We start from the raw sequence: 26,571 nt of genomic DNA, 5'->3' as shown, positions 1-26,571 counted from the left end.
ATTCGCGCCTTAGGCAGTTTTTATTTTAATCTGAATTTTCTAAGATGTTGCTAAGAAATAATATTTACGAATATGCAAATTTTCATGTCAGTAATAGCATTCAAAACATTTTCCCTCCGCTCCGCTCCGCTCCGCTCCGCTCCTCTCCGCTCCGCTCCTCTCCTCTCTGCTCCGCCTTAATGGTGGAAACCGGCCCTTACTTAAAGTAAGTATTTTTAAATGATCGATTCAGATAATTCTTATGAAAATCTAATAATAATAATAATTTATCTTTCAAAATGTTCCAACAATATACTTCTAACATCCCTTTTTAATGTCTCTGGACATTTTATTTTNGTTTTGAATATTATGATTTGTTGAAGTCATAAGCAACTGTACTCGCACAAGTCTCGCATAGCATATATTAGGTGTGTTATGTTTTAAGTATTTGAAGTGTCAAATATGTTTTGTTTCTTATGTTATTTTAATTGTTTTGATATTTTTATACAAGCGAATGTTATTTTAACGTACAGTCCAATCAGGTATCAAGTACACTACTTTATAACTTAACTAATAACTAAGTTATAGGTATTTTGTCGAAGTCTCATGTACGCGATACTGATGTTAATGATGAACACCGCACGGTGTTCATGGTGGGCGGTTATGTTTGAGATTGCGTCTGTCATAGTTTAGAAAATAGTAATGGAAAATGTCAAAAGTCATAGGTTCTGAAATTGCGTAGCTAGATGGCGATGTGCTTCGTTCAATCGCGATATCATTTGATTTTTTCCTGGCTATTTAAGTTAAAACATTAAGGTTCAATATACTTCACTTTACTTGGATCAGTGTTTTATTTTACAACCACGGTCCGAGCTTTTTGGGACACTGTACACTATGGAACCAGCGATTCCGGTATTGACGGTGGCGCCCCACTGTCAATGTCATGCATAGGACAGTTCAGTATTTTGGAATTATAATCGGGGTCCAGTGCGTAACAATCAACAAAAATGTGTCAACATAACAAAGAGCATAAACAACATAATGTCTTGTTAATTAAACCATAGTGAAAAGTACTATACTGAGCCCCGATTACGGTAACTTTTAACGTCTACAATCCAGACACGCTTCTCGATTCTGCGATACGATTGGTCGTTCAACAGCGTACGTCAGCTGTTTTGACCAATCGTATCGCAGAATCGATGAAGCGTGTCTGAATTGTAGACGTTAAAAGTTACCGTAATCGGGGCTCAGAGTACTTTACAAAATGGCACGCTCGCATGCACATGACATGCGGTATCTATTCAAGTGGTCGGTCCATAGATTTGCAATTCAATCTATGGAGAACACTCCCAGTTTTGACATCTTCCTGCTGTTTGATGACAGCTGACATTGACATTTGGGCTGAGAATCTGGGAAACAAACAGAAAAATTCATGAAAATATTTTCTTGCTCAGTAAAATATTTACATGTAACATTTTAAGATTTTTCCTTTCATCTTTGTTAAAATTACCAATTTATGTCTATTCATATTCGAAGTGCAGTTTCCATGTGTGTAAATATGCCGAAATGCAAAGGGATAAGATTGATAGTCATGTAAACATCAACAGNGGTAGAGGATAAATGGTGAAATAAACCTTAAAAATGTCTATATTTGCCAATAAAAGTAAAATCATAGCCGAAATTATGAAGTTTTCTTTTCATCATAGAGCTTTTTATTGCTATCTTGGTATGAGTTTGTGGATATTTTTTCTTATCACAGGTACGCTGCTTTTCGGTATTATTAATCGATATTTATAACATAAAACTGCGATTTAGTGAATTGTATTTTCATTTCAGTTATGTACAAATACATGTCGGTTGGCGAGGAAACTACATCAGTTAAGAAAATCGTACAAAATGAATACATATCAAAGAGTGATCTGAAGTATAGAAAGTTGTACCTTAAGGCTTGTAATCCTCCAGAAAACATAAAAAGAGGAACAGAAGGTATGTACCTATTTATTCATTGGAATTAAATCAAATGTGAAATGGTTAGTCCAGTCCAGAATGCTGTGATTTTTGTTTCATCAACTGGTTTTTGTATGTGGCATTAAATTGATTAATTATTGGTTTATCAAAGAAATGTTGTTATCCTAATACAGAAGAAGCAGAAGTAGGCTTCAGTTAGATGTAGTGTATAAAGACTGCTTCCAATAATTTAATGAATAATCTGAAAGAAATATCTTTTAAAAGATAAGCTCACTAGAGCTTCCTATATTTTCTTGATTCTATCCCAAGATCTAAATCTGTCTGCTAAAATAAATGAAAAGTATTATTGGTCTTGGCCTTAACCAATTTAACCATTATTAATTTAAAATTTTGATTTGCATTTAACTTTATTGTTATTAATATCTGTGACCAGAGGCGGCGTANCAATGTCAAAATGGCCCCGTCTGTGGCGTGGAGCATATGATCCAGAAAACATGAGTTCAAATTTCGCGGCATAGCACGCTCATTTTTTTTTCGATTGCATTAAGATTACTACAGTACGTTCCTGACGAACCGGGCTGTATAATGATATATGCCTTGGCTAGGGCCTCGAAGGAAAATAAAAAGTTATCTGTCATTAAAGTTACTCTATTTTCATTCCGCCATTTCGTTTCTTTCGGCGTCACGAACCGGTCTCCCAGTGCGAATTTAAATAAAACCTGTTGCTGAATCATGGAACGGTAAGTAAATTTCAATTATTTATCTACTTTGTGAGGTTTGTTAGCAATTTTCATTGAAAAAATCTGTGATGAATGCAAAAGTACCCTAGGTATGAACGACGTCAGTTCCGAATCAGTGACTTTTTTGTGACCTAAATCACTACAAATCTCTAAATGTTTCCTTTATTAGTTGCGGTATTTATCATTTTAGCTAAATACGTAAGCATGAGGCATATTCTGATGTAAAACGTGAGAAATATCGATAAAAGTGTGTAACGGTTTTTTGTGGAGCAAATGCTCCAAGGCCACAGACACGGCGTGACATTAGTTTGAAGTTTGTTTGGTGACGGTTGACTAACATGGGTTGCCGTTGGTCGGCTTTTTTATTATGACTTAAAATTAAATTGACTTTTTATTTTATTGTATTTACGTCGACTTTTTATTTTTATTAACATTAATATGAATAAAAAAAAACTTTTAACTGTCATTGGTATTTTTTATTTCAATGTACTGGAACTTTCATGAGACACACAAACTTGTTTTTGTTTTTGTCTGAATCCATTAAATTTTTTTTGGTTTCATGCCAATTTCTTTTTACTTACATTTTTTGTTTTTTACCCGACTGCGCCAGAAGGAGGGTTATGTTTTTCGAGTGTATGTATGTTTAATATTTGTTTTTGAGTTTGCTTTGCTCATTTGTTTTTTTTTGCATGTTATTATAGCGCAATGAGAGGAGGTCGTACGCGAGGTGGCGTACGCACACGCGGGGGCGGCGTACGCACACGCGGGGGCGGCGTACGTGGCGGTGCCGGTGCTAGTGGCACAGGCCGGCCATCTGTTTTGGAACCGTAATTATCGCCCTTTACTTTGTTTTGTGTGTGTTGTGCACAATAAAGCGTTTTTATTATTATCTTGATTCACTTATAATATGGTCTTAATTAAAAATGTACAATGTAATGATTAATTTTATTATTATTCTAAGCAAAGTGAATAATTTTACTCAAGTCACTGAAATTATTATTTTAGAATAGTTTTAATTTATCAGCATTTTTGTTTAATATTGTCATACCTATATAGATAACAAATAGTTGATGCGAATGTTATTTTCATTTTAGGATGAGCAGCCTGGATGTCAGGGAGGTGCCGCGAGGCAGTGGCCTGGAGCGGCCGCTCCACGCTCCCAAACGGAGGAGAATTTTGCCCTCGGCAACTGTGTATGTATTTAAATGAAACCCTTTTTTTATGATTATGTGTCCATTTTAGTATTGACTTAACGTATTTAATTTATGTTTTAGGACCAACATCCGAGAGCATGTGGGAGCGTGGAGCACTGACGATGCTGGGCTGCCGTCGGTTCCAATGTAAGTTATTAAATATTATTATTACATATTTTTTAAACTTTGAATATAGGACAACATAAGGTTTATTTTCTGTTCTTATACAATATTCAATTTCAGTGACATTCCAACTGATGTCCCGGGCCCCACCCCTGCCGAGGAGCCGGAGCTGGAGCCGGAGCTGGAGCCGGAGCTGGAGCCGGAGCTTGAGCCGGAGCTTGAGGTGCAGGTGCCGTCACCGGCACTGTAAGTATAGAGATTAAAAAAAAAACACCTTTTTTATTTGTGTATTCAGTAATAAAATCTATAATTTCTTTAATATAGATATTTGGAGTGCGGTGGTAGCGGCGCGTCCACTCCTCGTGCTGCGGGGAGCGGGCCATCGACGCCACGGTCGAGGCTCACTTCTCGTACTGCGGGGAGTGGACCGTCTACGCCTCGAGGCGCCACGAGGCGCAGTTTATTGGTGGGACGTCGCCGACCGCTGCAGGACCACGAAATCATGGAACATCTGTTCTATGGTAAGTTAATTATACAGTTTTCACCAAATCTAGCAGCTCTCCACCTTCCATCTGAGTATAGCTAATTTTATTGTTTTAATTTTATTAGGAAGTGAGGAAGACTCTTCGGAGGAGGAGGAGGAAGACGGGGACGCTCTGCCGGCGCCGATTCCGCGCGCGGTACGGGCGTTCCTCGAGGATGAGGTCCATGGGGAAGAAGGGGCCGCACCAGCGGCCCTTGATTTTTCATGGCCTCCTCCGGACTTCACCCCCTCCGTCGAGCCGCCTTCGCCCGTAGAACAGGTGTTGCCAGCGGTCCCGGTCCTGCAGCCTACGGTCCCGGAGCCCGCAGTCGCGGAGCCCGCAGTTCCGGAGCCCGCAGTCGCGGAGCCCCCAGTTCCGGAGCCGGAGGTGCCGTCGGCGACGGCTAACCTAGATAAGTTTGACTTCCAGTGGAGAGCATTCACTCAACCTCAAATCGCACCTGAGTTGAGGAGGGAATCGTTCTCCGACATTAATTGTGGACCCACTACTCCGTATGCCACCCCATATGATGCTTTTGTAGCCATTTGGGATCGGCAAATTATGGAGCACATTGTTGTGGAGACAAACCTATACGCTCAACAGCTAGCGGCGATGATGATTCAGTCCAACACTATGTGTCCTAGCAGTAGGATTACAAAGTGGGTGGACACGTCTGTCGAGGAACTGTACGTGTATTTCGCCATAACCCTAGCAATGGGGATTGTGGTGAAATCACGTATTGAGGAGTACTGGAATTGTTCTCGTGACATTTTCAGTACCCCTGAGTTCTCGACAGCGATGAATTGTGATCGCTTCTTGTTGTTGAGTAGGTGTCTCCACTTCCAAGACAACGCGATTTGCAATCCTGGTGAGCTTACTAGAGCTCAAGCTAAGTTATTTAAAATCCAGCCGATCATTGACCATTTAAATATTAAATTCTCCCATTTATATAATTTGGATCGAAATGTGGCACTGGATGAGAGTCTGACGATGTGGAAGGGGTGGTTGGACATCAACCAGTTTATCAAAAATAAGGCAGCGGCAGTCGGCATCAAAACTTTTGAGCTGTGTGAGTCCAAGACCGGATACTTGTGGCGTTTTGAGGTGTATTCGGGTCACGAAGAAGCCTCAAATGCTCAAGCGTCCCCAGTCTCTGGGATCATACCCTCAATAGTTTTGAGGCTACTGGAGGGTCTCGAGCACCGAGGCCATACGGTATGGATGGATAATTATTATAATTCTCCTGCACTATCCCGGGAGTTAAAGTGCCGTGGGTTCGACTGCGTGGGGACGCTACGCACGAACCGCCAGTTCGTTCCCACGGAACTGATGCACCTTTCAAAGGGCAACATGGCTGTCGGTCAGGTGTGTGGCTGTACCTCAGGGGACGTTGATCTCATTGTATGGCGAGATAAGAACCGTGTGGCTCTTACCTCGACATACCATGGGTTAGCTACCGTGAAGTGTGGCGCCACCCTGAAACCGACCGTCATCGCAGATTATAATCTGTGTATGGGGGGCGTTGATCGTAAAGATCAAATGCTGGCGATGTATCCCATTGAAAGGAAGCGTACTTCCGTGTGGTACAAGAAGTTGTTCCGGCGGTTGCTGAATGTGAGCACATTAAATGCCTACATACTTTACAAATCCCAGCAATCAACTACTCACCGAAGTTTTCGCAAAACTTTGGTGAAGGAGTTGTTGTCACGGCACTCTCCACAACCCAGGCCTACGCCCATCATTACACACCACCGTGAAACAGACAGTAACACACAAGGCTTAAAGCACTACCCGAAGCAGTACACCGCGTTGGAAACCTCCAGCCACCGCCACCGGCGGAACTGCGCGGAATGTGGCAAGCGCGTCACATCGTACTGCAACGGGTGCGAAAAAGCGCTTTGCGTTTTTTCGTGCTTTGAGCCTTACCACACAAAACTGTTCAGAAGCACTACACAGTAACTTTTTTTTTTTTTAACAGACATGGTATTTGTGTGCGTATGTTCAGTAACCATCGTAACAGCTTTTTGTTGTAGGTATGATAATTGTCCATATATCGTAGCTGCTTTGTTTTTGATGGCTACATTTTGATCCCTATATTTATTTATTTATGTACAGTATTTATTTATGTATGTAATGTATATTTTACCTTATTTATTTATTATCTTATATATATTATATAAATAGGAGAATATCGCGTTTTTTTTTTTGTTTTTTGATTTAAGGATTGCAGATCGCGTTGTCTTTTTTTTTTTTTTTTTTTTTTTTTTTTTTTTTTTTTTTTTTTTTTTTTTTTTTTTTTTTTTTTTTTTTTTTTTTTTTTTTTTTTTTTTTTTTTTTTTTTTTTTTTTTTTTTTTTTTTTTTTTTTTTTTTTTTTTTTTTTTTTTTTTTTTTTTTTTATCGTCTTTTATTGTATGTACTGGTTTTTTTGTTGTNATTGATAGTGTAGCGCCCTCCTGTAAATGTCATAAATAAGGTTGTCCAACGTGGCAACAATCGGAACTAATAATCGAGACATCGTCTTCCTCTTCTTCAAATATTCTCTTCTTTTTTTCCTCTCCTGTCCTTCTTCTGTTTCTCTGATTTGTAAAATAAGAAGAAATAAGACGAAAAAATAAAAAGATGAGAAAATAATAAAAAGATATAAGGCAAAAAAATAAAAAGATAATAATAAGAAGACGAACGTGAGAAGATAAAGAGTCGAAGAAGAAGAGGAAGAAACAGAAGAAGATGAGAAGAAGAATAGAAGATGAAGAAGAAGAGATGAAAAGAAGAAAAAAATAATATTAGAAGAAGAAGACTATGTCCCGATTACTAGTTCCGATTGTTGGCACGTTGGACAACCTTATTTATGACATTTACAGGAGGGCGCTACTATCAATACTAACTTTTTGATTTTAGCAAATTAATGGCATTGGCAAATGCAAAAAGTGTGCGTGCTATAAAAAACAGACTTAAAAAATACTACGGTATGTATTATCTGTGTCAGTATCAACTTTCTAACTTGTTTTAAGAAATGGTGGCCATCAAAAAAATGGTGGACATCAAATTTTTCGTATCGATTTTCTCGGTAATTATTCGTCGCATTTGGTTTATAATAATATATTTGTGAGGTACATCTGAGGTACTAAATAATGATAAATATAAGAAAACCATAACTTACCTGTTTCGTCCAATTTCAACATACACCCGCCAACCTGATATCAGGTTGGCGGCTCATTTTGTAATTGTAATTGTTCCCGTTTTAGGGAGGTACACAATTAATAACTAAAGGTACACCAAGGTACATCTCAGGTATTAAAAATTTATATTTATATTATTCAATTCTGTGACCATACACCCGCCATTCTGACGTTCACTTTTTTTTATTATTTCATAAAATCCGTCTTCAGGTCGCCACAGAACAAGGCCTCGCGAAATCTGTCTTGCCCACATCAAATTTAGGTCTTGCCCCGCCTCTGTCTGTGACATCTACTATGTTGCAGGTTTGGTTGACAGTGACACTTGGTTCCTGCAGGGTGTATTGGTGGTGACTCGTCACGGTGACCGTGGGCCTCTCACTCACCTCAAAGGCGGCGATAAGTTGCCCTGTGACATTCCTCCTGTCTCACCACTTCTAAAAAGGTTAATTAAACATTTTTGTTTTTTATGAAAGTCAAGATGACGGGATCACTTCTTGTTTTAAACAGATGTTGCTATGTTTTTTCGTACTTATTTAGCATCCATTGAAACCTACTAATATAATTTTGGTACTTGATAATATTTTGATGCTTCAAGATGACAAGATCAAGCTGTTTCTACAAAACTACTAACCATTTTATAAAACAATATCTGAATAGCTTACAGATAGCATGTAACTGTAGCTACATGGGAGGGGAATATGGAGGAGGCATGTCTACCTTGACAGCTCTGTTATGTCACATATCACTTCTGCACAACTCTACGTCTTAATAATTGTTTTAGGTGGTAAAAAGGTCATTGAAGAATAAATTAATTAAATTATCACCGGGCAACCTTCAAATTCCACTGTCCACCGTGTCTCTCTAAACACTCGACATTGGCAAAACCAGTGTGCTTCAAATTCGCACTATTGAAGCCATTAGACAGAATAATAATAAACTCTACCTCTGCAGAAATGTTAGTTATTTGCTTTGCCCATTAGACTATAATAGTTTTGATGCAGAGTGCAGGAAAAATACTTCATTCGCTTCTGGTAAAGGTCTTTCTGCAGTAGACTAAATGACCTGGTCATCTGCTTGTGATGATGATGTTAATAATAATACCAAGGGTGGAGGCCTGTGCTCTAAGACACAGGGATACATTGCCTACATTAGACACCAAGTCTCCCACAATCTTAGTTGTCTAGTTGTCAGTAGCGGCGTAAGGGGGGGCGGTGGGGGCGGTCCGCCCCGGGTGCCAAGCATCAGGGGGTGACAACAGTCGCGCAGATTAGTACTCAAAGGAGTAAGGACTGTCATGATGGGGGGGGGGTGGGGGTGCGATTGCGATTGATTTGTACTAACATCATTCATCTTTGAATCGGTAACCCAAAAATCCTGGGGGGCACCAGACCAGAACATTCTGGGGTGCCATAGCCCCCGGTTATAAACTTTATTCATTGGTGTATCTATAGTTATTTTTAAGGGGGGCTTGGCCCCTGACCTTTGTGGGCCCGGCTTACTTGGCCCGTCTCCTATATGCGCGCATGACATTATTTATTATAAGCTTCCCGCCCGCGGCTTCGCCCGAGGTTTTCCCAGCAATTATTCGAATTTTTCTCGCCATAAAATATCTTTGTACTTCAATGAACATTTTAAAAAATATTGGTAAAATTGGTCTATGAGTTGTTGAGTTATGCGCTTACAAACACATTTTGCGATTCATTTTTATATTATAGACTAGCGGCCACCTGCGACTTTGTACGCGTGGGCCCCGTTTTACCCCCTTGGCTCTTAGGGGTTGAATTTTGCTCGGAAATTATTCGGTTTTTTCTCGCCGTAAAAACCATCCTTTGACTTCAACGAACCAGGCGTTTTTTATATTATAGAATTATCCTTATTCCAGTTATGAGGAGTTCGTGGTGAACGCGAGTGGTTCAGGGCGCGCGTGGTGGGTGTCGGGTCCCGGCCCGTTCCACAACTTCCCGTCGCTGCCTCCGAGAGCTTCGGGCACCCACTGCGCTTTAGGCCAGCTCACACCCCGAGGGTTGCTACAGATGCTGACTGTTGGTAAGCATAAGGTTCAGTTTTGAGTAAACAGTAACTTCTGGTTTGGTAAAAAAACGTTGATCATTGTGTGTTCAACTTTCAGGTACCATTTTGAGAGAAGCATATGGTGATAAATTGAATTTGGATGTGGTGGACCCTCAAGGAAAAAAAGATACAGGTAGATTTTATTTATTTCAATTTGGTTTAATAACCGAAGGTAGTCTATGTTCTTCTCAGTCCTATTTACATGTGCAAAACCAAAAGCAAAATATAATTAATTACCTCATTGGTTTTGGCGTGAAAGGTTAAAGGTTACTTTTGCATTAATAACATTACTAAAGGTATGTAAATAAGACTTAATGTGCGTCAGTGATGTGTCTTGATAAAACGATAATTTCGATATATTCGACGATAAATACAATAGTGGCTGAGTTGGTTGCGGCGCTTCCTCAGAACTTGCCTAATGTTTGTCACGAAGCACTGTGCCCTGATTACGCTAATTTCACGTCTCCAATACATACGCGCTTCTTCTCCAGTTGCGCTCCGTTTTTCATTCCAGCTGAAGTGCAAATTCGGTATCACGGTAATGGACGTACCTTCCTACTATTTTCATTGTCATATGAGATATTTAGTATTACGTTTACGTCTGTGCTTCGTTTCAACTATCTGTCAAAACGACACCGTGATACGGATTTGTCAAAACAGCTGATGTTCGTTCGTCGTCCGGGCACATTCCGGGCACGTTGAAGATGAAAATTTTTAGCGTAATCGGGGCCCTTCTCGTAAAAATAAAGAGACATATATAAAGGCTCCTTATGACGATTTGTACCAAACAAATAAAGATTTTTCGGTTTTTTGGTATTGGTATTACAGGCAAAATAGGAGTAGGTAGTCTCAAGAGCACGAATTGGCCCGGCTCACCGGGGAAAAGAAACGTGGGTAGACCACAAAAACGATGGATGGACGACATAGAAGAGACGGCTGGGAAGGACTGGATAAAACTAGCACAGAATAGAGAGAAATGGAAGGACTTGGAGGAGGCCTATACCCTAAAAGGGGTTCCTATAGACACATTATATTATAAGTAAACTAACATAGAATTAATTATAAAATTATTACTTATCTAGAAATAAGAAACTATAAAACAATGTTTTGTCAGATACCTATAGGAAAATAAATAGGCTTTTTATTATTTTACTAGCGGCCGCCCGCGACTTCGTACGCGTGGATCCCGTTTTATCTATCTTACGCGGTTTAGATTTTTTCATACAAATGTTTTTTCCCGCTAACTCCCGTTCCCGTGGGAATTTTGCAATGTCCTTTTGTAACTAAGCTTTAAGTTTACTAAGGTACCTGCATGCCAAATTTCAAGCGTCTAACTTAAGCGGTTTAGATTTTTCATACAAAAGGATTTTCCCGCTAATTCCTATTCCCGTGGGAATTCCTAAGTATACTATAACCTGCCCAGGAGTATGAAGAATAATTGTACCAAGTTTCGTTAAAATCCGTTTAGTAGTTTTTGTTTCTATAAGGAACATACAGACAGACAGACAGACAGACAGACAAAAATTTTACTGATTGCATTTTTGGCATCAGTATCGATCACTAATCACCCCCTGATAGTTATTTTGAAAATATACTTAATGTACAGAATTGACCTCTCTACAGATTTATTATAAGTATAGATTATTATTATTATTACAGGCGAAGTGGTGTCATACAGCACGCGCTACCGGCGCACGTTTCAGTCTCTAGTAGCTTTATGGTGGGGCGCGGGCGGTGGCGCGGCGGGCGCGCGCGCGGCGGCGGCGCGGGAGGCGCACAGCGTGGCCTTCTGCTTCAGGGACTGCGCTTGCGCAGCGCATCATGCGCTTAACAAGTTGGTGACGCTTCCATATACTCTAAAGCCGGATCCGTGAGCACGTAGAATTTTGTCCAATGACCCCAAGCTACCCATCCTTATCGCTCGCGCGTAATTATGTTGCTATCGCGCTCGCACACTCACTGCGGGCGCCCGTCGCACAGTCGCGACGGCAATATAATTACGCGCGAGCGATAAGGATGGGTAGCTTCGACCTATCCGCACGCCTTCTGAGTTCGCCCCGTCTATGTCAGAGCGTCGATGTGACGTCACAGCTGCTAGGCACCTTGTGCCATGACGCATCATCTCTAGTGGCTCTGTGGTGGGGCGCGGGACGTGACGTCACAGCTGCTAGGCGCTAACTGCGTGCCTGAGATGAGTGAGTAATGAGTCTTCTACCTTGATGCTATGACGCGTCATCTCTAGTAGCTTTATGGTGGGGCGCGGGCGGCGGCGCGGGAGGCGCACAGCGTGGCCTTCTGCTTCAGGGACTGCGCTTGCGCAGCGCACCACGCGCTTAACTAGTCAGTGCTTAATATCTCCTGTTTAAACTTAAAAACTGTCGCGGTTTCAGCTGTAAGAGACTACGCTAAAAGGTGCACAGAGAACCTGCCCAACGCCGCGCGTGTGGGAACCCATCTCACGCGTCCGCGTCATTCTGCGCTGCTCATAAAAAATTTCTACAGAGACACGCGTGCGGGTGTCCCCGTGAATTTTAGCCTAGGCCCTAAGTCTAGGAACTTCAGGGAAATAATATGACGTCATCAAAATGGCGGCGGTCGTATTTAAAAAATTACGAATCATACCCTACATACCAAACGAATGCCATGACGCATCATCCTTGTGGCTCTATGAAGGGTGCGGGTTCACGCGCGCGCGTCTATGCCAGAGCATCGATGTGACGTCACAGCTGCCCGGCGCTAACTGCGCGCCTGAGATGAGTAAGTAATGAGTCTTCTACCTTAATGCTATGACGCGTCATCTCTAGTAGTCTGTGGTGGGGCGCGGGCGGCGGCGCGGCGGGCGCGCGCGCGGCGGCGGCGCGGGAGGCGCACAGCGTGGCCTTCTGCTTCAGGGACTGCGCTTGCGCAGCGCACTATGCGCTTAACAAGTTGGTGACAGTCACGTAGTATACATAATACGCTTGCTTAGGGCGAAAAAGGCCCGGTACCAGTACAAAACCTTTGCGAGTCTGAAAATATGACGTTATCTAAATGGCGGCCGTTGTATTTCGGCGCGGGAGGCGCTCAGCGTGGCCTTCTGCTTCAGGGACTGCGCCTGCGCAGCTCATCATGCGCTTAACGGTTGGTGACACATACGTAGTATAAATAATACGCTTGCTTAGGGTGAGAAAGGCCCGATACCAGCACCAAATTTTAGTATGTTGTCAAACATCAAATATGTAATGACAACTTTAAACTTTCGCGAGTCTGAAAACATGACATCATCAAAATGGCGGCCTTCGTACAAGACATGGGTGTCAAATGAAAGGTAATATTATGTGTTCTATCTTAATGCCTGTCATCCCAGTGGCTCTGTGGTGGCCTTCTGCTACAGGGACTGCGCTTGCGCAGCTCACAACGCGCTCAATAAGTCAGTGCTTATTCGTTACTCCTGTTACTTTTTAGTTACTTACTCGACCCTGACTAAACATATTCACCGAATTGAGGACCTCCTCCTTTTGTTGAAGTCCCGATTTCATCTGTAAGGCGCTTAAACTTGCGCGGGTACACTGCGCTACTCATAAAATTTTTTTCGATACAGAAACACGTCAGGCGCCCGCGCGCCTTGAACGAGCTGATATTTAATTTGCCACTTTGTGTACAATGCGCACAGTGAGTTTGCAAATTGTGTCGATGCATTGATAGAGCAAAATATTACATACTAAATGATAAAAGTGCCACTTCACCTTTAAAAAATAGTCTTTATCGTTGACACGACGATTGTAAACACGATAAAATAGTCTAAACAAGATGCACAGACATTTTTGACTTTATCATTTGATCTTTTGACTTTGACGAGGAGTGGAATTCCCTGCAGATGTCATCGATCTCGGCACTTTTTAAATGTTTTCCCCAATCTCTATTTGATAAAAAATAAAATGCCTGATTACTTAACCGTCCGATTAAACTAATAGTACTTAAAATTACCAATAAAATGAAACTGTTCTTTCCAGGAAAATCAACAGCCAATCGAAAAACCGACTCGAATCCCACCCAGCCATCAAGGATCTAGTCGCAAAGCTGTCTCGAGTGCTATTCGAGTCCCAAGAACACAGCGACCCGGACGTCGTCAGAGACGCCCTACTGGCTTACATGTGCCACGACGCGCCGCTGCCCTGCTCGGAGAAGACCAAGAAACCGAAACCCAGAGTGCACAAACACCAAAGGAGATTCAGAGGCGATAGCGTCGCCCTAAGAAGCCTTCTCGACGTCGACATTGATACCTTGAACATGGAACTCGACTACATCAACAACCAGCTCGATTTCAACAACGAAATCGGCCGAAAGGCGAGAGATATCATCGGAAAATACTACGACAGCAAAGACAAGAAGGCGCCTTTAGACTTCGACGCTCAGATGGAAAGAGAAAAGCTGCTATATTACCAGCAAAGGTACATGGATAACGCCGATACGTACGACGACGTTGTGATCGTCAAGAAAAACTTGGACGCGGATTTCAATTTCCCGAACGATGCACGAATTGACACGGACTTCGACGAAGATTACAAGGAACCCACCCCAGAGAATACTGAGGACTTTTGCATAGGAAAGGAACACGTTATGTCGCTATTTGCGTACTTAGAATGGAGTTACAGACAGGAGATTAAAAACATGCACAATAGGAGACGAGGTTTGCTGGTCGCGTACGGTTTGATACACAACATAGTGCAGAATATGATACGGATGATCTCAGAAAACAAGCCGAAGTTTGTGATATATTCTGGCCACGATAAGACGTTGCAGGCTCTGATTTTAGCTTTGGGGCTGAACAATTACCAGCATTACAATATCCAGTATGCTTCGAGGATGATATTCGAGGTGTACAGAAAGAAGGATTTGAGGGACGAGTTTAAGTTTACGAAACGGAAAGCGGTGGCTCAAGACTTTTTCTTCCGAGTTGTGTATAATGGTGAGGATGTGACTGGGAAGTTGAGTTTTTGTAAGTCCCGGCAGAATGTCGTCATGAAGGTGGTTGACCCGGTGGATGATATGAAGACGTATAACACATATTTGTGTCCAATAGAGAGTATAGTTCGGTTCATTCACGACGATTACTTCGCGGTATTCAACGTGAGCAACTTTAAGGACGCGTGTGCGACTTACGGTAATGGTAAGCACGCTTTATAATATTGTGATAAGTTTACGCCTCTAATTTCTCATATTTATTATACAATTTGAACTCTGAACTGATATATTTAAATGTTATTTTAGTTTGCTTTCTTTGACAAGAATAATCTAATATAATGAAGACGGTACATCATGGTAAACACGAGGCTGGCTTCTTATTGTTGTTGCAATAGGGGTGATATTGCAACAAAAATGTATTACCTGATGTTCTGACGACTATACACAACGTATCTTTATTGAAGTAAACTTAATAATTCAAAATGACAAGTATTATTAACAATTTTCCTGTGACCTGCTTGGATCTCGATTATTTATTTAATTTAAACTTTATATTTTACATTTTAAGCTTTAATGTATATTATTATTGTAAGTGATCTCATCTGACCTGATTTCTATTATTATATTAACTGTAATAATAATAATGAAAATAAGTATGTTTAACGTTTTGTGAATATGAGAGACTGGTTTTAAGTATTAATTTTTTTGCCATATTATGTTGAGATTTATGTTAAAATTTTAAATAGATTTGGTTCTAAGATTTTAACTATCTCTAACACAACACAGTTTTTACTAGGTTTTGCTGATATTGGCGATAATTTTGTTATTTTTCAAAGAGATGTAACATTAAAATAACAAATTAATATGATATTAAGTTAGGCAGTGCACTGCCTCTTTTTATTATCAAAGGAAAGAAAAAGATAGTAGACATTTTAAAGAGATAGTTAAACCTTAGAAATTAGGTCCAACGTACATACGGCCACACTGTTAACTATCCATTTCCGTTTTTGCTCTCGCTCTCATCAAATAATTCTTTGCGATAGAACGAGACGACATGACCGGCAATGGGTAGTTAACACTGTTGCCGATAGCACGTGCTAGCATTTATTTATTTATAGCACACGTGAATACAAGAGATTAATTTTATGTGTATTAAGAAAATACTTTCATTGTATGAGTTTGTTGCGTCTTAATATCAAACTAAACGTATAATAATGTGATTACGTATATTAATGCATTATCAGCAATTTAAAAGCAATATTTACTTATGTTATTAGTAGTACCTACATAAATTTGTCAATTTTAGTACAAAGTAGTAACGATCCTTAAGTTTCCTGATTTTATATTATGTCACAAATAGTAAATAATTAATATACTGTTTTCTTATTGTAACTAGGACTTGTAAAAGTGATGTTTCACAGTCTCCACGTTACACTCTGTACAATTTAATCTAAGTCAATATTTTGAAGCAACATATCAATGTACTTAAAACACACAATAAACCTAAATAATAATTATTATCCTGCTTTCGCCTCCGAGATTTATTTTACCATGTAGTACCCCTGTACGACAACCCAATCCGCACACAATATTCAGCGTAGTAGTATTAAAAAACAAAAGAGCGGGCAACCCCACCCCTACCACGCTGTGGGCTCGGTGTCCGAGCGGTCTCATTCCTTTGTGCGCACGCGCAACGACCGCACGCAGTATAAGAAAAATGCTTAAGTGACGTCACCAGGACGTTTTTACCGACAAAAAACGTAATTATTTTAAGTTGTGCAGTGTAGTGACGAGAATTAGACCCAACAAAAGGTTGGTTGTAACAACTATTTTGTGCAAGTGCTCGTACATTTTTATTATAAGCGTTGTGACACGACGCGTAACTTTGACCCATTTTTAGCTCCAAGTTAACGCGCGATGTTAACCAGTAGCCATTTTTTTGCTCCGAGGTAATGCGAGATGTTACCCAGTAGCCATTCTATTGAATGATCAAACGAACTTACCAAGTGAAGTTCGATCTAAATTATCCTGTTTTCGCCGAAGAGATTTAAGGTCCCTCCCAACCCGAAGATTTCTATATCTTCTTCCCTGGAGGTAAACGTCAATGTCATCTCTTCTCTAAATATAATGAGACCGCTCGGACACCGAGCCCACAGCGTGGTAGGGGTGGGGTTGCCCGCTCTTTTGTTTTTTAATACTACTACGCTGAATATTGTGTGCGGATTGGGTTGTCGTACAGGGGTACTACATGGTAAAATAAATCTCTTCGGCGAAAACAGGATAATTTAGATCGAACTTCACTTGGTAAGTTCGTTTGATCATTCAATTAAACCATTGTTTTTTTACTATCAACAAGGTACAGTCAGCGTCAAAAAGATTGTGACACCCAAAGTGGCCAAAAAGTTTGTGACACCCAAAGTGGCCAAAAAGTTCGTGACACCCAAAGTGGCCAAATAGTTTGTGACAACCAAAGTGGGCAAAAAGTTCATGACACCCAAAGTGGGCAAAAAGTTCGTGACACCCAAAGTGGGCAAAAAGTTCGTGACACCCAAAGTGGCCAAAAAGTTCGTGACACCCAAAGTGGCCAAAAAGTTCGTGACACCCAAAGTGGCCAAAAAGTTCGTGACACCCAAAGTGGGCAAAAGTTTATTGCGGACTTACTGAATACTTTCGGTGTCACGAATTATTTGACGCTGACTTATGATTTATAAGTACAGTGAATGTCCTATCCTAATGATGATGAAGAGCATCATCGATCTCTCTCACTCACAGCGTAGATAACTAAACATGAAAATGAAAATGACTTACTCGTACCTTCTTCAAATTACATACTAACAAAAAATTTTATTACTGTGTGCAAATAGAAATTTAAAAACTTAATGCGTCTGGGCAAAATAGTTTCCTTGACAATGCTCATGATAAATTAAATAATTCATTTGTTTTGTACTCACAATCGCCTTTTAGTCTACTAGTATTCTGTGGTGCAAATATTGGTTCAAATGGTTGGCTCGCTGAAATCTTTGTTTGGCGCCCATGACTCATCGCATGAGCTCATCATGGCACGAGCATGCAGTGGGTAAATGAGCATTCTTTCTGTAAATTATTCATAGAGAAAAGGCATAGGGGTAGGCATATAAAGAGCTTGGTTCATGTTGACCTTGGTCTTACTATTCTTTTTTGAAAGTATATTGCTTTCCCGCGGTTTCGCCCACGTGCTTAGTACTGTAAGTATGCAACGCGAAAGTTTAAAATTATTTACTGCAAAGTTTAATAACATTCTGACCAGTAGTTTTTTCGTGAAAGAGTAACAAGTAACAAAAGACGTATGGAATAATTATTTTGTTCCCAAGAACTACCTACTACTTCCAGTAAATGACAAATGAAGGTTAATAAAAAATCGAACCATTTTCAAGATTAAATTAAACACTGTAAATTGATACAATAGATAACTACTTAGTACATACCTACATAATCGCTTAGTTCGTTCGTAATAAAACCTAAGAGATTTCCATACTTTCACGTATCAACTGGTGCAAGAATTTTGATAATTGGACTGAGATTACGTCTTGGATTAATATAAAACTATTTTATCTTGGGAAAAAACTTTCCTATAAAAATGTTATTTGAACGAATTTAGGTTCTTATCATTATGTGTTCTTGTACGAGTATTTTTGTAGTTTAAAGTTTACAGTTTCAATGTGGTTTAACCAGTAATTTTGGTAAGCTAAGATTATTAGATAACATTCAAATTGTACAAACTTTAGAGAATCCAATGTTTCCGAACCCTTCCTAATATCTTTAAAATTTCAAAATTCAGGATTTCCTTGCGATTGTCTACCATCTATTTATGAAACTGTCTAAAATTATGTAGAGTTCAATGCTTCCGAACTTTTCCTATTAAATACCTATCTTTAAGTTTCAAAATTTCATCATATCCTTGTGATTCTTTACCATCTATTTACCTTGCTCGTATGTACTCTTTATATAACACTCGGCTACAGTGCGTGCATGCACGTACGCTTACAGATCTGAAAATATGCGTGCACGCACCGCGGGTGACTGACTTGCTTAAAAATAGCTGGGCCTACGTGCTGAGTATCTTGTCACTGCAGATCATAGTTACCGAACTGTGGTTGTGTTTTTTCAGAAGATATATGGCACTAAGGATATATCTTACTAAGGGATCTGGGAGATCCGTAAACCAACTGAAGTCGCTGACATAGCCCGACGGATTAGCAACCTGAAGTGGCAATGGGCAGGGCACATAGTACGCAGAACTGACGGCCGATGAGGCAGCAAGGTTCTGGAGTGGTCCACCCACATCTTAAAGTACTATCGTAAAGGTAGCACGACCAGTCCAGTGCGCCGCTAGTCTACCAACCATGCAACATGGAAAGCATTGGGGGAGGCCTATGTTCAGCGTTGGACGTCCTATGGCTGAGATGATGATGATGATACAGTATGGACAGTAGGTATCTACACTGTACGCCTAGTTTATTTATACACCTGTTACCTAATTTATGCTTGTCTAACAAGCCGATAAGTAAGTAAAAAGATTTAGTTCAGAGCTAAAGTAAATACTTATGTTATCATGTTATCAGTGATTTACAAGTTTCCGTATATATTCAGGTCACACTTTTGTAACGTGATTATTATTTACTTTGATTAAAAATATCGCCGATAGGTACGGATAACAGCTGAACTTTTACTGAGTAATATTCCATGCGAATATGAACGAACTTAAGAAGATTATTTACAACTAATCAAGTTAATTTATAAAAACACCTACGCTTATTGTTTGAGTAAAAAGACGTGTATAGAACACATTGTTAAATTGTAGATAAATAAAACGGTGATAACAAAAACTACTGAATGTACAAATTTTCTGTTTTTTAAACTTATTGTTTACTAAATCGTAGTTAGCACTCTCGTAAATACCTATTCGTATACTACGCATTACTTAAAACCAAGGTCGCAGCGTATCTCGCGGATGGATGATAAAGTTTTTACATAAGTAGGTAACTAGGTATTTACTATTTACCAACTATTAGCATGGCAGACTTGTTTATTTTGCTTATTTCTTGATAAATTTCGTGTCCAGATACGGCTGATTTCCATTGAACAATAGCTATTACTTTTCTATTGAACAGGTGACGTTTTTCAGGAAAATATTTTGTAAACAACGTTATCTGATGCAATGTGATTAATAATTGAATAATACTTGTTTGTTTTGAAAGAATTCACATTATTCATGCTGGAAAAACAAAAGAAAATCGAGTAGGTAGGTACATGACAATGTGCTGGGTAGGTAAATGTTAATACAATTTACCTACTACTTAAGTAGGTACTTACTGCTTTAAAAATAAATTTCTTAATTTTTTGTCAACGTTAACTGTGCTTAGCATTTAGTTACCTATTTTATTAGGCATCTGGTTGAAGGTATTATAGGTATTTCAATTACTTTTAAGTTATCCTCACACATAAAATATACCTAGATAATGTTTCAATAAAAACATTCATAAATAGTTTGAAGGTGTTTGTTGGTAAACAAACCCATCACTGTCATTCGTCACCTCTTCAGCTATCAGCTGAAATGATAAACGATGTTTTTTCAGTCGAATCTTACATAAGTTTCACTCTTCAAACAAAATACCTAACTACGCTACTTTAGAGGACTTTTATTTAGTACCTAATATTAAAATAAGGTGAACTTTCATTCATATTGTGATAAAAAAAAAACACTAATAAACTGAAAGTATTAATAAAATGCGTAAACTAAAAGAAAAGCGCTGAAACTTTTCTTTGCCTTGACGATTGTTATTTCGTATTGTGTCTCTGATATTTTGAAATCTTCAGTTACGTAAATTGATTCGGACGGCACCGAATCAAGGGCCTACGACGGCTACGACCCTATTTTTTTTTTGTTTTCAAGCTTGTTTGTAGCCCAATGAAGGTGTCGTAGTGGCCAACGCGAGATCCGAGAAACTCGGGTTCGAACCCCGCCGCTGGACTATTGTGGAGTCGGGTGTACAGTGACCTAAATAATGAATATCCCGTATAGAGGCACTCGTATACTTACGCCCGTATTCACAAACGTTACTATGAGGTCTCAAAGTGCGCGTGGACGCACAGGGTCACGCGCGAACCAATCACAGAACTCTATTCAACGTTGTGCGTTCGATTTGCTGCTTCACTTAAGCAAGCATCGTTTGTGAATACGGGTGTTACTCATTATAAATACAGTAGAATCCGACTATAACCACGCTCAAGGGACCGATATTACGTCGTATTATCCGGACCGTACTAAAGAAGTATTTTTTTACGTTATTTTTCAACAAATCAACCAAACAAATCAAAAATATGTCGCTACAAGCGGTCGATCGTTATAAGCGGCGTCATACGTCGTACTAAGCGGATTCTTATATGTTTACTTATTACAGATGTACAGTATTGGCCATGACCGAGTGATAGAAAACACGGCGCTTGTATGTATAAGTAAGACGTTGCACAGTTTGCATATTCAATTATATGTATACCTACATAAGTAATGCACATAAATGTGTCATATTATGATTTATGTATGTTTCTTGCAGATGGGTGCAAAACAAGCATTTGCATAGTGTAAATTAGGGTAAGTTTAAAGATTATGTAACTTTGGAATTTAATACCTAATGCTATAAAAATGGTTAGTAAAATATCTACAATATTTGCATGTGTATGTATTTGTCTCTGACATTATAGTTACGCATTTCATTAGTAAGCTCAAAAAGTACCTACCTAAAGAAAGAAAGAAAAAAGAAAAACATTTTTTTAACAAAACCTAAGCAATAGGACAGCTTGACGTTAAACGATGTTTAGCTGTAACTAGAATGATATTTATCAACGACCGAGTCAAAGCCCCGAAGACCTTGGCCGAGTGATGGAAGCAGCGCGTACTTACCCTTGGCAGTGAACTCTGGTGTTACGGAAATTCGCTACCTTACGAGAAGGCCAAGTAAATTATCTACGCATCTTAAAGATAGGCATGGAGATGGTTTATTTATTTACAAACTTATAAAATATGAATTTATCTTGTTCATTTAAAAAAATCTAATATTGGTAAAGCATTTTTAAGTCACATTCTCCCTTGTCCCTTAATATCTATGAAAATTCGATTTACTATGATCAAAAGAAACATAATGTTACATAAGATCTACTGTTTACTAACGAAACCCTGGGCGATCTATCACTTACATACTTCTTGAAATCTTTAATGAAACAGCATAGTTAGTACACAATCATGTAGTATTTTTTGCCATGCCACGATCGACTGGACTAATAGTCGCGGTCGACCGGTTGGCCATCCCTGAAATATAGTATGCATTGAGAGATAACTATAGATATAGATACATTAGTTTTTAAAGCTTCTGCTATAAAATAAAACTACTTTCTTCTTCATAGTTCATAATGCAAATTGCGAAAATATCTTATGTAACTACATAGGTACTTATGCTTTAAACACGCCAGGTGCGAATGCTTCACGGGCATTAGTTGCATAAGTGCATCAATTGAACAAATTGCATTATGTAAGAAGTGGCCTTGCCCTTGTGTGAATCGAGATACATAGCGTCGCAGTGCTGCAACGTGCCTCTTAAAAATATCGACTGCACATCATCAAAGTTTAAAAAATAATGTTTCTTTTTAGAAGATTTTAGATAGGTAGAGAGAGGTATTTCTCGACGCGTAGGAACTGTTCCTTGAAGCGCATCTGTGTTATGTTGCCTTGGTACTCTATATTCATCGTAAACATAAAGTTCAAAATCTTTATAAACACAGGTGCACTGCGAGGAATAGTTTAGGTGCGCTTCATTAGGTGCGCGCGCCTCAAAATGGGTGTGCTTCGAGGAATATCTCATATTTTCAATAATCTCTTTCTATAATCTCTATAATCTCAATAATCTCAATAATCTCCTTTTCACAAGCTTTTATTTAACTTGTGATTTTGTGTTATTTTGTGGATATGTCGCAGGCAAATTGTATGATTCCGCATTTTACAAACGGCGTCGTCAGTTCACAAACGCTCGCTGTTCTATGAAATGCCGAAGGCAAAATGTAAATTGCCTTGGCACTTTATAATATGCCACAAAATTTGATAGCCAATTCAATCGCCGTTTACAAAATGCCGCGGCAAATTGAAGAATTTAGTTCTTTTTCTTACCACGCGAGGCGCTGCCAATCAAAACAAGAAAAATGGCGTCGAGTAGTGGTGTTGTGATACTGAAAAATATTGAAAACAGTGCAAATTCTACGTATTCAAAGGACTTTTCACAAAAAACTATTGTTTTAAAGACATTTATTTTACGATTCAAAAATAGGAGCAGTGAAAAAGCCGTAGACAAATGAAAAAGTTTTTGAGGTTATCAGGCATTTAAAAAACGCTAAGGTGACAATGGGATCTGGTGCTCGGAGGACTGCTGCGGAATATTATAAATATGGTATAAAAATATGATGTATGAGTATTGGCGATGTGGACTATCTTATTCTGAAAAAAGACAGCCCTGAGTCTGAGAGCCCAACGGAAAACATACCTATGGAAGACTATTATGATATGTGAACGCTAAAGTGTAACCTTGCTGGTGACCAAATATATAAATATTGTTAGATATTAATAGGGACAGTAGTCGAGACAAAATTCAGTACCAAATTAAAGATCGATATTGTCTATTTAAATAGAATTTGAATTACTGATATAAGGTCCGATTTTCCTACATGTGTTTTATGATGGTCACCCTATTGCAACAATCATGTCGAAATTTTATCAATTGAACGAGTCGCCAATTTGCCTTCGGCATTTCACAGAACAGCGAGCGTTTGTAAACTGACGACGCCGTTTTTAAAATGCGGAATCATACAATTTGCCTGCGACAGATACACCGATTTCATAGTAGTTTCATAGTTACCTATTCACCAATGTTAGTCAAGTAAACTTTACAATATTAAATTTTCCCAACAACTGGGGCCGTATCTATGGTAGGTACCTATCTACCCCAGAAAATCTTAGAAAATAGTAAATCTACCTATACATATACTTTAAGATAGGTACTACCCAACAGGCTAGCATCGACTCTGACAATATCAATCATGGTACCTATTAATTAGTCCTGCTGATACAAAAAATGAGACACTTTTTTTTGGAGTTGGAGTGTTTTCCTGTGATGATTTTGTATACTTACCTACAAACTGTTAAAACGCGGAAAGTCTTTATGCCTGAAAATGTCGTCACTTGCTCGTGAAGTGTGGTCAGTTCATTGATTTTTATGGAATCCCGCCAAGTTCGCGTGACGCGCGATGTTTGTTGTTTTATTGCTATTTTGTACGGAAATGTTTTATTTTCACGTTTGCAATCTAGCTTCGGAACCTTTGTAGATATGTATATTCGCTCTATTTTGAGATCGAGGCGTTTTTGTTATTCCTTTGGTTCATGAATATCGCAGCTTAGATTAGCAAAGGTTCTAGGAAAATTGGTGCTTGATCTTCATAGAGATATAGAGAGATGCCGATTAATGCGCTGAGTTCGAAACTCAGTGTCGCATTAGAAATTCACGCACACAAAGTAATCAAAATATGTGCTCATTATCCAGCGGCATCAGTACTCAACGTTCGCGTTCGAGTAATCACGTACCTACTAGGCAAGCAATATTATGACATCGCTGCTGTCATCATTGCATTCACGAGAAATGTGTTCTGTTTTTGGGGGGGCGTGACAGTTTATATAAGTTTATATGATATAAATTCATTTCAATAACGTTCATATTGTATAATAAACGTATGTTATAATAACACTTGATATAATTTTTTAACACATAATGTTTACTTCATATAATAAATCATTTCTAATAATGTCATTTCAGATACTAATCAAAACGCATAAAGACATTTGATATAAACCTTACTTAATCTAAGACTCATTTGATGTAATTTTGTTTGATATAAATAATATTTCACATAACCATTACTTGTAATAAATATTATTTGTTATAACGACTATTTGGTATACTCTTTAATTAATATAATTTCTGATAGATATAACTTTTAGTATGTTCTTCTTTAGCTTGACTTATAAATGACTTTAGTGACAAAAACGAATCGCCATAAAACCGACTCCACGTAGTCTTGTCTGCCCTACCCCTAGAGTGTAATTTAGAAGCGCGTAGGCACGGAGGGGTGAGGCGGCCCGCGGGCTGAGGAGCAGGTGGCTGGAAGCGAGGCGCCGCGGCTGAGAGCCGGCCAGCAAGCCGAAGACGCGGTGTCGAGCGAAAGCCATCTGCGACGATTAGCACGCGAGGGACCGCCAGAGCCCCACAGTGCCTGAGCCGTGACAGAAGTCTCACGTTTTTAGTCAAATTTGCATGCTGCATGCCTGCTTGCTTGCTTGCTTGCCTGCTTGCCTGCTTGCTTGCCTGCTTGCTTGCTTGCCTGCTTGCCTGCTTGCTTGCTTGCTTGCTTGCTTGCCTGCTTGCTTGCCTGTTTGCTTGCCTGCTTGCTAGCTTTCTTGCTAGCTTGCTTGCCTGTTTACTTGCCTGCTTGCTAGCTTTCTTGCTAGCTTGCTTGCNGCCTGCTTGCTTGCTTGCCTGCTGCCTGCTTGCTTGCTTGCTTGCTTGCTTGCCTGCTTGCTTGCCTGTTTGCTTGCCTGCTTGCTAGCTTTCTTGCTAGCTTGCTTGCCTGTTTACTTGCCTGCTTGCTAGCTTTCTTGCTAGCTTGCTTGCTTGCCTGCATGCTAGCTTGCTTGCTTGCTCGCATGCTTGCTTGCTCGTTTGCTAGCTTGCTTGTTTGCTTGCTTGCTTGCTGCATGCAATGCTTATAATAACAATTCAACTTTATATAAAATTATTATTGTTATATGATTTAAGTTTTATAGGAAAAGTATTTTATCTCATTTGATTGTTCGACATTTTATTTTTATATGATTTGAATGTTATTTGTTTTAAATAGTATACATTGTAAGTTTTATAGAAAATATTCATTATATCAAACCATTTTATATCAGTTGTTAGTTATTTGTCTTAAAATTATTCGTTTTAAAATTATATTATTCGTTTATTATAGTAAATAATTATTATATTAAATGATTTTATATAATTTGATGTTATATCCTCTAAGTATTATATGATAATGTAGTTATATCATACATTACACACCCGTTTTTGGGCATATTGCTGCGACACCGGCCTCGCCCCCCTGTCACATCTCCCTTTAGTTTCTGTGATCTGTGTTGATCTTCCAGAGTTCGCAGTATAACGTAGTTATTATTATTCTGTGGTAGGTATAACGTAGAATTTTTATCTCAATTTGCTGACATCTAGGTCGATAAGGTAGGTTAGGTTACGATAGTAGACTTATAATTCCTGTTTAGCCCAAAGGTTAACTGGCAGAGAATGACGAATGGCATTAAATTCGCCCTATGCACCAACTATTTATTTATTTAAACTTTTAGCATACATGTTATACATACATACAACTACACTGTGGCGGACTTAATGCCGGATGGCATTCTCTGCCAGTCAACCACGGGTAATGTAGAAAGACTATATCATATTATAATTCCCCTATTATAATGGCATGATAAATAAAAATATAGCCAATGAAAATGGCAGAATAAAGCGGGAATTTAGTGAATAGTGCATTTCTTTCCACCCAAAATTCAGTTTTTTTTTAAATTACATTTTAATAATAAATAATAATGTTAATTCAACGTTAAATTTTCCTCACACTAGTGCCTAAAAAGTAGAGTCGCCAACTTGTTCCATAAACAAAGGTGTAAAAAACAAACTATAGGATTCAAGACAGGATATTATTATGCTCTACCGTATA

At 39.1% G+C, this 26,571-nt stretch overlaps 2 protein-coding genes across 2 annotated transcripts; both read left to right on the top strand.

The window, feature by feature from the left end:
* Positions 1–1,263: 1,263 nt before the first annotated feature.
* On the top strand, positions 1,264–16,201 carry LOC114366732 (2-phosphoxylose phosphatase 1). Its single transcript, XM_028323694.1, has 7 exons — positions 1,264–1,738; positions 1,816–1,965; positions 8,011–8,149; positions 9,590–9,753; positions 9,836–9,910; positions 11,437–11,611; positions 13,770–16,201. Exons 1-7 carry the CDS (start codon positions 1,621–1,623, stop codon positions 14,941–14,943), a joined length of 1,995 nt encoding a protein of 664 aa, XP_028179495.1. The 5' UTR covers positions 1,264–1,620; the 3' UTR covers positions 14,944–16,201.
* LOC114366731 (piggyBac transposable element-derived protein 4) lies at positions 2,401–6,683 on the top strand. Its single transcript, XM_028323693.1, has 6 exons — positions 2,401–3,514; positions 3,782–3,880; positions 3,962–4,027; positions 4,124–4,249; positions 4,328–4,524; positions 4,613–6,683. Exons 1-6 carry the CDS (start codon positions 3,393–3,395, stop codon positions 6,484–6,486), a joined length of 2,484 nt encoding a protein of 827 aa, XP_028179494.1. The 5' UTR covers positions 2,401–3,392; the 3' UTR covers positions 6,487–6,683.
* Positions 16,202–26,571: the final 10,370 nt, after the last annotated feature.

The sequence above is a fragment of the Ostrinia furnacalis genome, unplaced genomic scaffold (assembly GCF_004193835.3).
Source record: "Ostrinia furnacalis isolate ACB-3 unplaced genomic scaffold, ASM419383v2 OfSCF0677, whole genome shotgun sequence".
Lineage (NCBI taxonomy): Eukaryota > Metazoa > Arthropoda > Insecta > Lepidoptera > Crambidae > Ostrinia > Ostrinia furnacalis.
This window is presented reverse-complemented; position numbering and strand designations above follow the sequence as displayed.

What these genes read in the sequence shown, in the direction of transcription:
- LOC114366732 (XM_028323694.1), top strand. Translation starts at nt 1,621, where the DNA reads ATGTCTATATTTGCCAATAAAAGTAAAATCATAGCCGAAATTATGAAG. An exon ending in GTCTCACCACTTCTAAAAAG is followed by an intron (nt 8,150 to 9,589) that starts GTTAATTAAACA and finishes TCCTTATTCCAG; the next exon opens with TTATGAGGAGTTCGTGGTGA. An exon ending in GCTACAGATGCTGACTGTTG is followed by an intron (nt 9,754 to 9,835) that starts GTAAGCATAAGG and finishes TTCAACTTTCAG; the next exon opens with GTACCATTTTGAGAGAAGCA.
- LOC114366731 (XM_028323693.1), top strand. Translation starts at nt 3,393, where the DNA reads ATGAGAGGAGGTCGTACGCGAGGTGGCGTACGCACACGCGGGGGCGGC. An exon ending in GGGCTGCCGTCGGTTCCAAT is followed by an intron (nt 4,028 to 4,123) that starts GTAAGTTATTAA and finishes ATTCAATTTCAG; the next exon opens with TGACATTCCAACTGATGTCC. An exon ending in CATGGAACATCTGTTCTATG is followed by an intron (nt 4,525 to 4,612) that starts GTAAGTTAATTA and finishes TAATTTTATTAG; the next exon opens with GAAGTGAGGAAGACTCTTCG.